The sequence below is a fragment of the Budorcas taxicolor genome, chromosome 15 (assembly GCF_023091745.1).
Source record: "Budorcas taxicolor isolate Tak-1 chromosome 15, Takin1.1, whole genome shotgun sequence".
Taxonomy (NCBI): Eukaryota; Metazoa; Chordata; class Mammalia; order Artiodactyla; family Bovidae; genus Budorcas; species Budorcas taxicolor.
The window spans coordinates 49,208,466-49,225,226 of NC_068924.1; the positions used below are offsets into that span (position 1 = coordinate 49,208,466).

General features: G+C 44.4%; 1 protein-coding gene and 1 non-coding gene across 2 annotated transcripts; both read left to right on the forward strand.

The window, feature by feature from the left end:
- The first annotated feature begins 297 nt into the window (after nt 1–297).
- Nucleotides 298–370, forward strand: TRNAG-CCC (transfer RNA glycine (anticodon CCC)). The gene has a single exon. It is a non-coding gene; the product is annotated as a tRNA-Gly (tRNA).
- Nucleotides 371–1,015: 645 nt separating this feature from the next.
- LOC128059913 (olfactory receptor 52K1-like) lies at nt 1,016–2,020 on the forward strand. The gene has a single exon (XM_052652168.1). The coding sequence runs from the start codon at nt 1,016–1,018 to the stop codon at nt 2,018–2,020; it is 1,005 nt and encodes a 334-aa protein (XP_052508128.1).
- Nucleotides 2,021–16,761: the final 14,741 nt, after the last annotated feature.

A 16,761-nucleotide genomic window follows, 5' to 3' on the forward strand; every position in this document is an offset into this window, starting at 1 on the left:
GTGTAGGAAATGACACAAGAACAATTATTTAGCTACCTGGGAGAAAAATATCAAGTTAGATCATGACTTAATGTCACATAGCAAAGTGAATTTCATGTATATCAAAACTTAATTTAAAAAATTAAGCCGTGCTTTAAAGAACAAATTATGGTATACTATCTTTTTGATCTTTGAATGAGAATCATTATAATAAACCAAGGAAAGAACTCACAAAGAGGTGTCTAGAGATTTAATTTTATAAATTTAAAACTCTTAGTCTTAATATCATAAAAAAGATAAAAATACTAACAAGGGACTTCCCTGGTGGTCCAGTGGCTAAGACTCTACACTCCCAATGCAGTGGTCTCAGGTTCAATCCCTGGTCAGGGAACTAAATCCCACATGCCACAACTAAAGACACCATGTGCAGCAACTAAGACCCAGCACAACCTAAGTAAATAAACAAATAAATATTTTTAAAACAATACTAACGAGATTTGGAAAATCTGTTTCAATGGATAAAAGGGGAAACAATGGTTTTAATATTTAAACTGTTAAGAGAAACAATCCCTGGTAGTACATGGGCAAAAGATAGGAGTAGAAAATTCACATGTGGGAGCTAAATCCCACATGCCACAACTAAAAGACAGCATGCAAGTTAAAATGAGATAGTATCTTTCAACCATCAAAGTATTAAGATAACTTTTTTTACTCAAGGCAATTCAGTACTAGCACCAATGACAAGACTGACAACTTTCTTGGAAATCTACTTGCACCTTCATAAATGTTCTTATTATATGATACAATAATTCTACATCTAATGTCTATCCTGAAGAATTTATTTGAAATGCAAAGATTTATCCACAGATGCATATCTCATTAAATAATGAGATTTAGTCTGTCATTTTTTTTTCTAGGGATATTGGAGATTCATGAAAATCAAAACCTAGGAAAGCTGGGGCAAGCCCTAGTGGGTGCAGAAACCAGGCCTCCTGCCCCTCTTTTCTCCCTAGAGCCATCCCACTCCCCAGGGAAGATGTCATCATGGACCAACAGCAGCTCCAACCTGTCCTATACCAGCTTCGTCCTGCTGGGCTTCCCGGGGCTGCAGGAGTCCCGAGCCCTCCTGGTGCTGCCGTTCCTCAGCATCTACCTAGTGATCGTCTCTGCCAACGCCCTGGTCATCCACACAGTGGTGGCCCAGAGGAGCCTGCACCAGCCCATGTACCTGCTCATAGCGCTGCTCCTGGCTGTCAACATCTGTGCCGCCAGCACCGTGGTGCCTGCCATGCTGCTCAGCTTCTCCTCCCGATTCAGCCGCATCTCCCTGGCTCGCTGTCTGGTCCAGATGTTCTGCATCTACTTCCTCATCGTCTTTGACTGCAACATCCTCCTGGTCATGGCCCTGGACCGCTATGTCGCCATCTGCTACCCTCTCCGCTACCCAGAGATAGTGACAGGTCAGTTGCTGGCTGGCCTGGTGGGGGCGGCAGCCGCCAGGAGCACTTGCATCGTTGCTCCAGTGGTGGGGCTGGCCTCCAGGGTTCGTTTCTGCCGCTCAGACGTGATCCACCACTTTGCCTGTGAGCACATGGCCCTGATGAAGCTCTCCTGTGGGGATATCTCCCTAAACAAGACTGTGGGGCTCACTGTCCGCATCTTCAACAGAGTCCTGGACATGCTGCTGCTAGGAGCCTCCTACTCCCGCATCATCCATGCTGCCTTTCGAATTTCATCAGGCAGAGCACGTTCAAAGGCCCTGAACACCTGTGGCTCCCACCTGCTGGTCATCTTCACTGTCTACTCATCCACCATGTCCTCATCCATCGTCTACCGTGTGGCCCACACTGCCTCCCAGGATGTGCACAACCTGCTCAGTGCCTTCTACCTGCTGCTTCCATGTCTGGTCAATCCCATCATCTACGGGGCCAGGACCAAGGAAATCAGGCAGGAGCTGGCAGCTGTCTTCCAACGGGCACAACACCAAGTCTCCAGTGAGAAGCTCCAGCCCCCGGCCTCACATAGGGAGCGTCCTGCCTGACTCTCCATGACTTGTAGGCCCCAGTCACTCTTGCTATCACGTAGGTAAATGTGCAAGTGATCCATCCCTGCTGTATGTTGGCTTTGGCTGTCTACAGTCATCTTTGAAAATCTTCTAGGCATATCCTGAAAACTGGCTATTCATCCGGAGTTCCACAGTAACCAACTTCAAGATAAGCTTCTGTCACTGATTTCTCAGTTTTCTCCCCCTCTTTCTGCATGTAGCTTTCATTCATTCATTCATTCATTCACCAGACATCTAGTATACATACGTCATGTTAGCCACACACTTGAAAAGAAAGAAAAAAATTGGTTTCTCCCCTGAAAGAGATCCCAATCTAGCACGCTGTAAAGGCATGTAATGGTCAATAATAGCTTTATGAACAAAATTCTGTGGAAACATATAGGAAGGGCAATCACTGACATAGAACTCTTCACAGAGAAGGTGAATCTGGCTTGTGTTTGAAGGATAAGGTAAGGTGTTTGCTGGAGAGGAAGGAGATGGAAAGAAAAAAGGCACTCTAGACCAACATGGTGAGCCACAGAGGCATGTATAGAGATCAGAAACTCCACAGCAGCCCCCAGTTCGGTCTGGTGGGAAGTGAGGTTGGGTCGGTGGGCGGATAAGTGGAGGCCAGATGATAAAAGGCTTTATCTGTCATGATAAGGAGTTTGAGTTTTTACTCCAGGCAGCCACTGAAGACTCTGAAGCAGGGAAGTGGCAAAACCACACTTGTGATTCACAGCGGTCACTCTGCCGTCACAGGAGAGTGTGGATTAGGGGGAGACAAGCCTGGAGGCTGTGACACTAGAGACAACGGTAGCCTGGCCCTGAGTAGAGACACAGGGATGAAGAGAGGTGGAGAGATGAAGGGACTTCTAAAGGTTGAGTCTGTGTGTAGGAATCAGGGAGGCAGGAGGAAAACAAGGACAGAAGGCCTCACCAAAGCCAAGGGAGGAGACTGTTTTAAGAAGGTTGGAGTGGTTGGCAGGTTTCAGTCCTCTAATGGGTCAAGAAGAATGAGGATTTGACTAAGTAATATTGTGGAAGTTGATGAGCACTTCAACAAGGGCAGTTCCCTTCCTCGGGTCCTGGGGATACTATTGATGAGCATAATGTGGTTCTCGCTCTCATGGACTTTATCTTTTAGAGGAGGCATAGGCATTAGTCAACTGATGTTAATGCCTCGGAATGGTGGGGGCTGAAACGAATTGCCATAATTCTGAGTGCATAAACAGAAGTTTATGGAGGGGAATAGACAGCAGTGGGTGGAAGAGAAGGTGGGCAAGAGGATGTGGGTAAACTTTGAAGAGCAGAAAAAAAATGTAACGCTGAGAGAGGAAAAGACCTGGGTTTGATTCTTGGCTTAGCCACTTACAGGTTGGGAGGACCATGGGACAATCTTGGAATTCTCTCTGAATTTGTTTCCTCATCTGCAAAATGGAGAGAATAGTATTACCTGCCTCATAGGGAGAGGAGAACTAGTTGAGAGAAAATTAAAGGATGATCCTTTAAAAGAGGGACATATGGGAACAAGAGCAAAGCAGAAAAGTTGGGTCTTGAGATAAGGAACCCTCTTCTTTGGATACAGAGAGAAGGAGTACAGATGTGTACAGAAGTGCAGAGCTGTGCTGTTTCTCTAGAAGCACTTAGCAGTCTGGGAACAGCTTTCACCCAGCTGTCATCAGGGTACATCAGGACAGGAGTACTGGAGAGAGAGCCATTGAGCTGCCTGCCATCCAACGTGTGAAGGGCAGGGGAGACAGGAGGATTCTGAACAATGGAAGAAAGATGACAGGCCTAGAGGTCATCTTGAGATATAAAAGTAGGGACTGTTATGTTATGGGGAAGAATAAGGCAGTTTGAAAGAGAGCTACTGAAACAGAAGACTTCAGAGGTGGTGCGTTTATGGTTGGTGATCTAGGGTATGATCACTTATTTGCAGCCTGGACTGGATAGAGAATATGTCACTGATGTTGAAGAAGGCAACAACCCTTAAACAAAGATGCTGGACAGATCATTTTCATAAATGATCCATACCATAGTCCAGGCAAATGGCCAGGGTTGAGGAGGAAATGTCCTCTATGAAAATGGGGAAAGGATCTTGAAGTTATGGATAACAATGATGAAGGAAGGGGATGCAAAATTAGGAAAACAATCATTTTAAGCAACATTAGGGAGCTACTTTTTAAAAATTATGTCAAGATATGGCTACCCATATCATCAGCCTTGGAAAGACTGGGCACTTCAGGGCAAGAGACAGGTGTTTCCCAGCACATAGCAAGAGGCCACTGACAGAGCCCGATGCCTCCAGAAAAGGCCAGCGAAAGACAGGCAGACAGGAAGAAGATGGAAGCCCCTAGGTAGCAAGAGTGAAAGGAGACCTAACCTGCTCTCACCTTCGCCAGTCCAACCTATATCCCAAGTTTTCCACCAGTTCTGTTTCAGAGTAACAACGTGTCATGAGTATAGCAGTCATAAGGGGTATGTGGAGTGGCCTATTTCTTGATTTTTCTTAGGAAGAACTTGGAGTGGCGAACACAGGATAAGAATAGGCAAGCGTGTTGGTGTGTTCACAGTGTCCTTGGAAACAGGAGAGTACAGCAGCACAGACGTCATCCTTCCCAAGCTTGAGTGTGCAAAGAAAGAAGCATAAAGAGGGCAGCACCCGGGTTGGTGGGGGAGCTGTGGTCTTTTGACATAGACAAGGAACTGAGCTCTTCATCCTGCAGGAGGAAATAGCCTCACCCTCAGGGCACTCTTGGTCTAAGGATATACCAGCTACTAGCACTGTCCTGCTCCACCACTCTCCTTCTCTGCCAGAAACATTCAAGCTTGCAAAGAAGCCCAATAAATGTTTCTTGATTAAATTCAGTGACCTTAATCATAGCCCTAGGGAATATATAAGGGAGACTGCTGCTGCTGCTGCTGCTAAGTCACTTCAGTCGTGTCTGACTCTGTGCGACCACATAGACAGCAGCCCACCAGGCTCCCCCGTCCCTGGGATTCTCCAGGCAAGAACACTGGAGTGGGTTGCCATTTCCTTCTCCAATGCATGAAAGTGAAAGTGAAGCCACTCAGTCGTGTCCGACCCTCAGCTTCCCCATGGACTACAGCCTACCGGGCTCCTCCGTCCATGGGATTTTCTGGGCAAGAGTACTGGAGTGGGGTGCCATTGCCTTCTCTGATATAAGGGAGGCAGAGGGTCACAATTCTCTCTGGTCCGAGGAGGCTACTCCTTTCTGGGTCAGATACTGCTCTGTCCCATGACTGTCCAAACCTTCCAGGATGATCTCAAAATATGACAGAACATGTCCTAATCCTCTCCATCGAGTCCCTCAAGGCCTTGCCTTCACGTTCACTGGTAGCACCTCAAGACATTGTTCAACATGGCAAAGAGCAAGAGTTAGAGTCCATGAGATGGCGGTCTGAAACCTAGCTATGCCTGAAGGTTGAGCTGCTTGGTCAGCGTGATGAACAAAGAACAAAAGCAGACATACAACAGAAAATATTAGCACGGAAAGCCCTCTCTGAGCTCTGCTTGCGGCTTCGCTCTTCTAAAGGCAAGAGGAAGGTTTCACAGAATTAGAAGACACATACCAAAGCAGTCACTTGGCATTTTATCTCTCTCTCAGTTCCATCTTTATGGTATCAAATTGCCTAACATCTTCCTGTGTGTTAGTCACTCAGTCATGTCCTACTCCTTGTGACTTCATGGACTGTAGCCCACCAGGCTCCTCTGTCCATGGAATTCTCCAGGCAAGAATGCATTGGAAGGACTGATGCTGAAGCTGAAGTTTCAATACTTTGGCCACCTGATGTGAAGAGCCAACTCATTGGAAAAGACCCTGGTGCTGGGACAGATTGAGGGCAGGAGGAGATAAGGGTGACAGAGGATGAGATGGTTGGATGGCATCACTGACTCAATGGACATGAGTTTGAGCAAATTTCAGGAGATAGTGAAGAACAGGGAAGCTTGGCATGCTTCAATCTATCAGGTCACAAAGAGTCGAACACAACTTAGCGACTCTCCATGGGATTTCTCAGGCAAGAATACTAGAGCAGGTTGCCATTTCCTACATTACACTTAATTATTTATCGGAAACATTAAAGAAAGGTACATCTAAATGTTAAAAATCCAAACCATAAAGTTTTATAAGATAAAGAAATATATCATCACAACATTGGAGTAATGGAAGTCTTTCTAAATAGGACACAAGTACTAACTTTTTATAAAAGAAAGAAAAAAGTGATACAAACTTGACTACATAAAGGAAAGAAGTGATAAATTTGACTACATTAAAATCTAGAATTTTGGATAATCAAAAGCAGAGCTGCCACTGTTGTGTAATATATTATATAGGTGATCTGCACAAAGACATCTGACAGAAGCAAGTGAAAGTTGAAATTCAGCCCCCATTACACTTACCAAGCCATCAGAAAGGGAGCATTTTTATAAACTGTACAAAGATATCCGATGTACTAGACACAGTCTCAATCAAAAGATGGATGCCATAAGCAAGTGAAAAAGCAAGCCACAGATTTGGGGAAGATACTTATAATACTTTATCCAACAAAGAACTAGTATCCAGAAAATATAAAGAATAACTACAAATCTGTAAGAAAAAGACAGATAACTTAGTTTATCAGAAGGTAACATAGGTAGATAAAAGACTTGACTGTCACTTCAGAAAATAAGCATATGAAAAGGTATTTGCCCACACTATTTCAGAATTCAAATGTTAGTCATTAATGATTTAAGGCAGAATGAAATGCCTCACTCTAGCGCATGAATTTAAAACAGAAACTAAAAGTATGCTGGGCTTCCCTCGTAGCTCAGTCCGTAACGAATTTGTTTGCAATGCTGGAATCCGCTTGAGATGCAGGAGACTGGGGTTCAGGTCCTGAGTCTGGAAGATCCCCTGGAGAAGGAAATGGCAACCCACTCCAGTATTCTTCCCTGGAAAATCCCATGGACAGAGGAGCCTGGTGGGCTGCGGTCCATCGGGTGACAAGAGTCAGACATGACTTAGCGACTAAACCACCACGAATGTATTTTACAGGGTTTTTTAAATGCAAAAAGTAACAATATTTCAGTTACAGAAACTTGATTTCTTAAGCTAAATTAGAGTTTCCACAGAGATATTGCAAAAGGACAGTGAACGCGGCATGGTAGTTGTATACCATGTGTGTCATCATTTTCAAAGGCACTGAAGTCACGCCTGGCTGCATTAGATTGGGAGCAAGATCATTGTTGTAGATTGAGAACTATTTCACATCCACAGCTAGACTTGGAATCTTCCACAGAAGAAGGATGAAAGTAAGCCATGTGTCCTATGTCCTAGAAAATGAAGTACCTCTACAGCCTCCATCTAAAAAACTAATCATTGCTATTATATATTCCAACTATTTCCAGTGCATTTAGTCTCTTCTCCTAACGGAAAAGAACAGTGCAAAGCAGGACTAGCCAGTTAGGTGCAGCACAGCAGAGCTGGTATGAATACAGGCTTCTGAAGTCAGAGTGAGTACGGGGTTTTTATCTGTTTTTTAATTTTAAAAAAATTAGTATAGAGAAATAAATCAACAAAGCAATATACCACGAGAAAAATAGTGGACTGAAAAATTTAAATATAAGCTACTTATCTGTCATTCAAAAGCAGGCAAGAGGTCAAGTGTTCAGGGTACAAACAGCACAATTTGGAGCGGTCAAGAGTTACTATGAAGAGTGGCATGATTTTCATGGGTCCCAGTTGCTTTTGTGTGAATACTGATAACTTCCTAAGTATGATTATAAGACTTAGTGATGTGATCTAACCCAGTTCTCTCTAGTCTCACCCGTAGTGAGACTCCCACATAAACTGTCAATTATAAGGTAATTCTTTAAGCATCCAGAATACATTCATTATCTTTCTTTGTGTCTCTGGGAATCCTCGTGTTCTGTTTCCTCTTCATAATTTTCAGATTAGAAAAATCTTCCCTAGTCTAAATCTTTTCCAAATTTCAGACTTTCTCCAACCTGAATCACTACTGTTTATTTTTTTCTTTTCTTTTATCTTAATTTTATTTTTGTCTTCACTGGGTCTCTGTTGCTGCATGTGGGCTTTCTCTAGTTGCAGCTAGCAGGGGGCCACTCTCTAGTTGCTGTGTGCAGCCTTCTCATAGCAGTGATCTTTCTTGTTGCAGATCATGTGCTCTAGAGTGTGGACTCGGTAGTTATAACTCACGGGCTTAGTTGCCCCATGGTTTGTGGAATCTTCCCAGAGCAGGGATCGAACCCGTGTCCCCTGCATTGGCAGGCAGATTCCTAACCACTGGACCACCAGGGAAGTCCACTACTGTTTATTTTTATGCCATTCTTCAACATTTAGCCCAATGCCACATCAGTGAACCCCTTACTGATCAGCTTAGACTTTAAAGAAGTTAATTGTTTTATCTTAGAGTTCATTGAATCTTTTTTTTTTCTTATTCCTGTTGTAATCTAACAAGAACCTCCTCCCCCTGTAATAAGGGACAATTCTCTGAGACTTGTGTTAATGTTTATTTTTGTTGCTCTTCAAGTCAACAGCTACTTATTGAGAGAGTTCTAGGTGCAAAATTATTTTAAAGGCTAAAAAGCATAGTAGTGGACAAAACCAACAAAACTTACTGCCTTTCTGGATTTCACACTTTAGTTGTTGCAAAAGAGTACATACCAAGGCAAACCAGTACTGACACAGATCGGGGAATTCTAAAGAGAAAGTATGATCTCTAATCTAAGCCAGACATCTTGGAATGTGAAGTCAAGTGGGCCTTAGAAAGCATCACTACAAAGCTAGTGGAGGTGATGAAATTCCAGTTGAGCTATTTCAAATCCTAAACGATGATGCTGTGAAAGTGCTGCACTCAATATGCCAGCAAATTTGGAAAACTCAGCAATGGCCACAGGACTGGAAAAGGTCAATTTTCATTCCAATTCCAAAGAAAGGCAATGCCAAAGAATGCTCAAACTACCACACAATTGCACTCATCTCACATGCTAGTAATGTTCAAAATTCTCCAAGCCAGGCTTCAGCAATACGTGAACCGTGAACCTCCAGATGTTCAAGCTGGTTTTAGAAAAGGCAGAGGAACCAGAGATCAAATTGCCAACATCTGCTGGATCATGGAAAAAGCAAGAGAGTTCCAGAAAAACATCTATTTCTGCTTTATTGACTATGCCAAAGCCTTTGACTGTGTGGCTCACAATAATGTGTGGAAAATTCTGAAAGAGATGGGAATACCAGACCACCTGACCTGCCTCTTGAGAAATCTGTATGCAGGTCAGGAAGCAACAGTTAGAACTGGACATGGAACAACAGACTGGTTCCAAATAGGAAAAGGAGTACATCAAGGCTGTATATGGTCACCCTGCTTATTTAACTTCTATGCAGAGTACATCATGAGAAACGCTGGACTGGAAGAAACACAAGCTGGAATCAAGATTGCCGGGAGAAATATCAATAACCTCAGATACGCAGACGACACCACCCTTATGGCAGAAAGTGAAGAGGAACTAAAAAGCCTCTTGCTGAAAGTGAAAGAGGAGAGTGAAAAAGTTGGCTTAAAGCTCAACATTCAGAAAATGAAGATCATGGCATCTGGTCCCATCACTTCATGGGAAATAGATGGGCAAACAGTGGAAACAGTGTCAGACTTCATTTTTTGGGGCTCCAAAATCACTGCAGATGGTGATTGCAGCCATGAAATTAAAAGATGCTTACTCCTGGGAAGAAAAGTTATGACAAACCTAGATAGTATATTCAAAAGCAGAGACATTACTTTGCCAACTAAGGTCCGTCTAGTCAAGGCTATGGTTTTTCCTGTGGTTATGTATGGATGTGAGAGTTGGACTGTGAAGAAGGCTGAGCACCGAAGAATTGATGCTTTCGAACTGTGCTGTTGGAGAAGACTCTTGAGAGTCCCTTGGACTGCAAGGAGATCCAACCAGTCCATTCTGAAGGAGATCAACCCTGGGATTTCTTTGGAAGGAATGATGCTAAAGCTGAAGCTCCAGTACTTTGGCCACCTCATGCGAAGAGTTGACTCATTGGAAAAGAGTCTGATGCAGGGAGGGATTGGGGGCAGGAGGAGAAGGGAATGACAGAGGATGAGATGGCTGGATGTCATCACTAACTCGATGGACGTGAGTCTGAGTGAACTCCGGGAGTTGGTGATGGACAGGGAGGCCTGGAGTGCTGTGATTCATGGGGTCGCAGAGTCGGACACAACTGAGCGACTGAACTGAACTGAACTGAAAGAGAAAGTGCTGTATAAGGAACCAAAAGATTGGAGTGCAGCTTGACCTGAATAAATTTCTGGAAAGAACCAATAACTAGCAAAATGACTAAGATTCTCTGTTTTCCTTTGCTCATCTACACTCTAAGATTGTGATTTTTTTTTTTTTTTCTCTCTCTCTCTCTCTGAAGACTGGATTTTTGGATGCCCTATACATAACCACCTACATAATACAAAAATTGAATCTCTTTTCTTCATTCTAGGAGAAAGTTTTCTGATTGCACTAGCTTAGTCAATATTTGATTTATGGTTTATCAACTGTAACTGGGGCTAGTGGCATGACTAAATTGCACAAAATGATACAAAATGGCTGTCAAGACTGTTATCTCATGAATAAGATTTTTAAAAAGTGGTGATACTTCAGAGCTCAGATCTTTGTGTTAACCTCAGAATGTCCTTATGGGTATAGGATTTTGGGTATAGGTTTTATGTCTATACTTGCTCCCAGAGAAAAGAAAAGACAAAAGGTATTTATCTCCAGCCTCTCATATTCAGATGTTCAGGCTAGCGCTGTACAACCTCATAGTATCTATTGTATAGACATAATAGATTTATGTATGTATTAAAACGATTTCTCCACGGATGGCAGTGGAAACTTATGCACTACAACTGAGGTTATATTAATAGATTGGTACAACTACTTTGGAAGACAATTTGCCCAAAATGCAATACTTGGATACAGTCTCAAAAACGACAGAATGACCTCTGCTCACTAAACTGAGCGACTGAACTGAACTGAACTGAGTAAAATCAAAGATATTTATGCATACCCTTTGACCCAGGAAACCTCCTCAGGCACATGAGTATCAAAATACATAAAAAGCTATTTATACTGGCCTTGACTTCCCTGGTGGCTCAGATGGTAAAGCATCTGTCTACAATGTGGGAGACCCGGGTTCGATCCCTGGGTTGGGAAGATCCCCTGGAAAAGGAAATGGCAATCCACTCCAGTACTCTTGCCTGGAAAATCCCATGGACAGAGGAGCCTTGTAGACTACAGTCCATGGGGTCACAAAGAGTCGGACACGACTGAGCGACTTCACTTTCACTTTATCCCTAATTAGGAAAAACCAGAAACAACATAAATGTCCCTCAGCGATGGAGTATGTAAATAGGTTACGGTACATTTATACACTGGATGCTAGCAATAAACTATAGTCGCATACAACATTAATTAATTTTTCAAACAAATATTAATTTTTTCTTATTTTTCTAAATCTCTTTAGAACACAATGAACTGTATAAACCCCAAATATATACAGATGTATTGTGAGGTTTATAAGTTATGCATAAATAAAGCAAATGACAACAATAACACAAACAGTGGAAGAAGGGCAGTGGAAGAATCTTGCTGCAAGGATCTCATACTCTTCATTGAAGTGGCACAATACTATTTAAAAGTTGGCTATGGTAAGTTAAAGATGTGTACTACAAAACCTAAGGCAAACTAAGAGGCACAGCTGGTAAGCCAACAACGAAGATAAAGTGAAATCATGAAAGACTCCAAAGAAGGTAGAAAAAGAGTTTTCCAGTGCTACCATTTTCAAATTCCAGAGGACAAACTGGTGATGCCTCCCTGGAGGAGCTACCCCTGCCTCTGTGAGTCCTGGCTGCTCACAGTACAACCCACACCAAAGTCATCTCCCACTCAAGCCCCTCGGTCACCCATTCTGGGAAAGTTAATGCCTCATCAATCTCAGTGTGTGCATACATGCTCAGGCACTCATGCACAAGCATTTGTGTACTTGCACACACACCACACTTTTTACTGTCACCCAAATGCTCCTTCCTGCCTTTGGCTGACCCCCAAATTGCAGGAGCTCCTTCCCCTCAGTGGAGCCCCAGGTCATCCCAGTCAGTCATCCCCAGTCTGTTAGTCCCCTGGGATGGAAGCCTCCCTCAACCCTGACTTGCTCTCTGAGTCTCTAATGGCTCATCTGTAAAGTGGGGGAACTCCTCTGCACTCGTGACCACTCTGAGAAAAAGCTAGAGCCATAGAAATAAAAATGTTAGTACACCATCATCTCCACACAGCCTCTCTCCCTGGGGTCCTCCTTCAATTTCCTGGGTTTCTCATTGCATTCTCCTTTGAGTCCCTGGAAACACTTGCCCACTGGGAATCTCATCCTCCACTGGGAATCCCCTGGAGACACAGGTCTACTTGTCCACCCCTCCCCTCAGCCTCATAGAGCAGTGCCTTGGAGTTGGGCACAGACCTCAGGCCTTACCTTTTCAGAGATGGTACCAAAGCCATGGCAGGCCACCACCCAACAGGAGTGTTCTAGAGGCTGCCACAGTGAGGTTGGGCGTGAGAAGACTGGGGACTTACGGGGAGTTTGAGGCAGGTAAGCCTGAGATTGGCATTAAACTTCACCACTGGCAAACCTACATCACATCCCAGCTATCATTTAACATCTCTGATACTTTAAGAAAATTAGTTATTGTCTTTGAGCCTCAGTATTAATGTCTGTAAACTGGGTTAATAAATAGTATTCATCTCTTAAGGTTGCTTTGAATATTACAGATACCAAATGGAAAAGCATTTGGAACCATGCCCAGTGTGCAGTAAGTACTGAATAAATTTTAACTCACAGTATTGTTGATGAGGCTAAAACTGCCTGGAGCCTGTCCAATGCTATCTCATGTGTGGATGAGAAGGAAGAACTGTGGTACAGACAGAAGAGTCCACGACCTAGATTTGAGGCCTGGCTCTTCTTGCTAGGTGAGACTAAGCAAATCACTTGGAATCTCTAAGCCTTGATGGGGTTTGATTGCCCATTCATTCACTCATTTATTCGTTCAACCTCAAAGGGCTACTCTAAGTTAGTCACACACGAGAATGTTTATTAAAATTCCTTGGTGCATTGTGTATTCTTGCAACACAACACTTACTGAGCAGGTACTCTGCAGTGGCCTCTATGCCGGGCACTGGGACAGAGAGGAGAGAGGAGTAAGACACAGTTGCCCCACCAGCAACACCATCAGTCTAGTGGGGAGCCTGATCAGCAATTCAGTGATTATTGCACGATAAAGGCATGTCCAGGGCCTTGGCTTCAGGGGTGGGAAGAAAGATTGGAAGCTTGAGGGCTGAGTGAAGTTATGGAAGAGTTTATTTTCACCAGACAGACTTGAACTCCATACTCAAGGGATACAAAGGGGAGAAGTGGAAGATACCCTGAGGACAAAAGAGAGGAGAGGGACTTCCCTGGAGGGTCAGTGGTTAAGACTCCGAACTAAGATCCCACAAGCTGCATGGTGCAGGGAAAAAAAAGAGGGAGTGGGGAGAGAAAAGAGAGACTTTTCTTTTACTGGGAATCTTACTGGGAACAGAGGAAGAGAGAAAGATGAGCGCAGTGGGGAGGGGGGAGTTCAAGGAGCTCTTCTTGTCCACAGTGTTGACTCTCACAGTGGAGGAGCCATGCTTCTTTCTGCAGAAAGCACATGATGTCTGGCCTCTTCATCTCAGCCCTCTTACCTGGTCCCTCCCCTGCTACTCAGAACAATAAGCTTTGCAGGGTGACTTAGCTGTGTTGGTCTTTTGCCTCTGCGTGGTGGTTTAGTCCCTAAGCCATGTCTGACTCTTACAGCCCCATGGACTATAGCCTGCCAGGCTCCTCTGGCCATGGGATTTTCCAGGCAAGAATAGTGGAGTGGGTTGCCATTTCCTTTTCCAGGGGATCTTCCGGACCCAGGAATTGGACCCCAGTCTCCTGCATCTTAAGCAAATTCCTGCATTGCAAACAGATTCTTTACCAACTGAGCTATGAGGGAAGCCCACAGTTGTGTCCAACTGTTTGCAACCCCATGGACTATACAGTCCATGGAATTCTCCAGGCCTGAATACTGGAGTGGATAGCCTTTCCCTTCTCCAGGGGATCTTCCCAACCCAGGGATCAAAGCCAGGTCTCCCGCATTGCAGGCAGATTCTTTACCAGCTGAACCACAGGGGAAGCCCAAGAATACTGGAGTGGGTAGCTTATCCCTTCTTCAGCAGATCTTCCCAACTCAGGAGTCAACCCAGGTCTCCCGCATTGCAGGCAGATTCTTTATTGACTGAGCTATTCTTTACCATGAAGCCTCCACAGCAGCAGAACCTTTCCTCCTCTGGCTTCCAGAATCCCGTTTGCTCCTGGCTCTCACTCCATCCCTCTAGTCTTTGTGTCTCCTTCGCTGACACCAGTTATTCTGTCTGCCCCTCAGGATTCTATTCCATGCCCTGAATAAAATTATCATCTCCATCTCTAGTTTCAATCCTTCATCTGAGCACTCCACACTCATTTCCAGTTGTTGACGACTGGGCATCTCTTCATTAATGAGTTTTCACAACATCCAAATGTGTGTATTGACTGTACCTCCCAACACTCCAACCCTGTTGCTCTTTCCTCAGGTTTTAGCAGCTTCAATGTAGTCATCATAGCTAAAAAAACAAAAAGAAACCTTATAATTATTGTTGATTCCTCTGTCTCTCTCCACTTCCAGTTGGTTCTTAAGTCTGATTGATCTGTCTCTAGAAACATCTCTTTATCTCCTTTAAGACCTTCATTAGACAGTAAACTGATCTCCTCATCTTTCAGTCTTGTTCATCCCTTCTGCCGCTCCTTGAGGAGGTTGTTATTCTATCTTTCCTCTCCTGGATGCTCTGGGGCCCAGTGTCAAAGAGGCTCTTTTATTAGTTTACTTAAGTAATCTTAAGATACAAAACAGAAGAGCAAAGTACAGTTCACATGATGGAGATAGGCCACCCTTGTAAAAGGGTTGTGGGCAGCCCGTGCCAGCTTTTTCTCCCCCTCAAGGGACCACCCTGGGGCATTTGGGAAGAAGGAGCACAGGTCCCTGAATGTCTTCTTAGCCACTACTCCTCCAGGTTGCATTTTCCCCCTCACCCTTTATTCTATCACGGGTCACCTCTCACCTCCTTCGCTCTCAGATTCTCAATTCCACCCCACTGGACCATCTTCAACAGAACTCCCCTAAGGATTTTTACCGCCTCCTCACAAGGGTTGTCTGGCCCAACCACAACAGAAATCCACTTCCCAAAATCTGAATTATTCTGTCTCAAACAACGCTCTAAGAGTTCCAGAAACACATTCCAGGGTGGGCCCTGGAATTCCAAGTCCAGTTCCTATATAGAGGGCTCCCTGTGAACTTCGGGATGTTTCTCTGTACTCTTCTGAGTATTCAGAGGGTGGCTATAGTAACACCAGTATAAATGCTGATTTTCAGAGACACTACATTCAAACCTCTAAGAAGGAAGACTGTCTCTTCCTGGCTGCTCTACAAGTCATGGTGTTATTGTTGTTTAGTCACGAAGTCATGTCTGACTCGTGATGCCGTGGACTGTACCCGCCAGGCTCGTCTGGCCATGGGATTTCCCAGGGGAGAATCCTGGAGTGGGTTGTCATTTCCTACTCCAGGGGATCTTCCTGACACTGGGATCAAACCCGCCTCTTGTGTCTCCTGCATTGGTAGATGGGTTCTTTACCACTGAGCCACCAGGGAAGCCCTACAATTTATGAGGCTTCCCTAATCTTCAAGGTTACCAGTGATAATAGTAAAATGGTCAACTGCCTGGTTTGCCTAAAAACTTTCCTGGGACCCCACATGTTCAGCTCTAATACCAGGAACACCTAGGCACAGCAGGACAAGTTGATCATCCTGACGTTGTTCAGAGCATGCACTCCGGAGTCTGACTTCAAATCCAGGTCTGCCATTTAACAGCTGTAGAACTAGACCTAATCTCTCTGTGCCTCACTTTCTTTTTCAGTAAAATTAAGAAGATTGAAAAATTAATAAGTGAAAGCATTTGGAACGCTACCTGAAATAAGGTAAACAATTACCTCAGTGTTAATTCCTCTTATCACACCTACCACCACCAAATGGTGCTCCCTAAGATTCCCTAAGAATCTGGGTAAGATGTGGGCCCAGTACTGAATTGCACATCTTTTAATATCCTAATTATACAAAAACCAGGCCAAAGCTTTGAAACTGCTGCTCTTCAGAGCCCAGCCGACTAGCTTCTTACCACCTTCTCCCTTTTCCTCATTCACCTACTCAACAAGCCATGTTCCAGCACCTGCTCTGTGCCTCCTCTGTGCTGGAGCTCCAGAGAACACAACAGAAGTGTGCTGTTACTCCTGCCCCACCCCCCCCCACCCCCCCCGCCCCAGAACTCACATTCTGAAAGGAAAGCAAGCATTATCCACTGGGGGCAAGCCCAGGCAAGAGGCCCCTCAGCCAGCTGAGAGGGTCTTAGGTAGAGACAAGTCTCTGTGGCCTGTGCTTTGCGTTCAAGAAGACAGAAGCTCTGTTCAGCAGCTTCCTCTATCCTTGACACAGAGTGTACCCCAGGCACAAAAGTGAGACCATCATTCCTCACTGGTGCTTCACTCCAATAAACCCCTACATGGTCCTTCCCAGGTTTCTTAGAC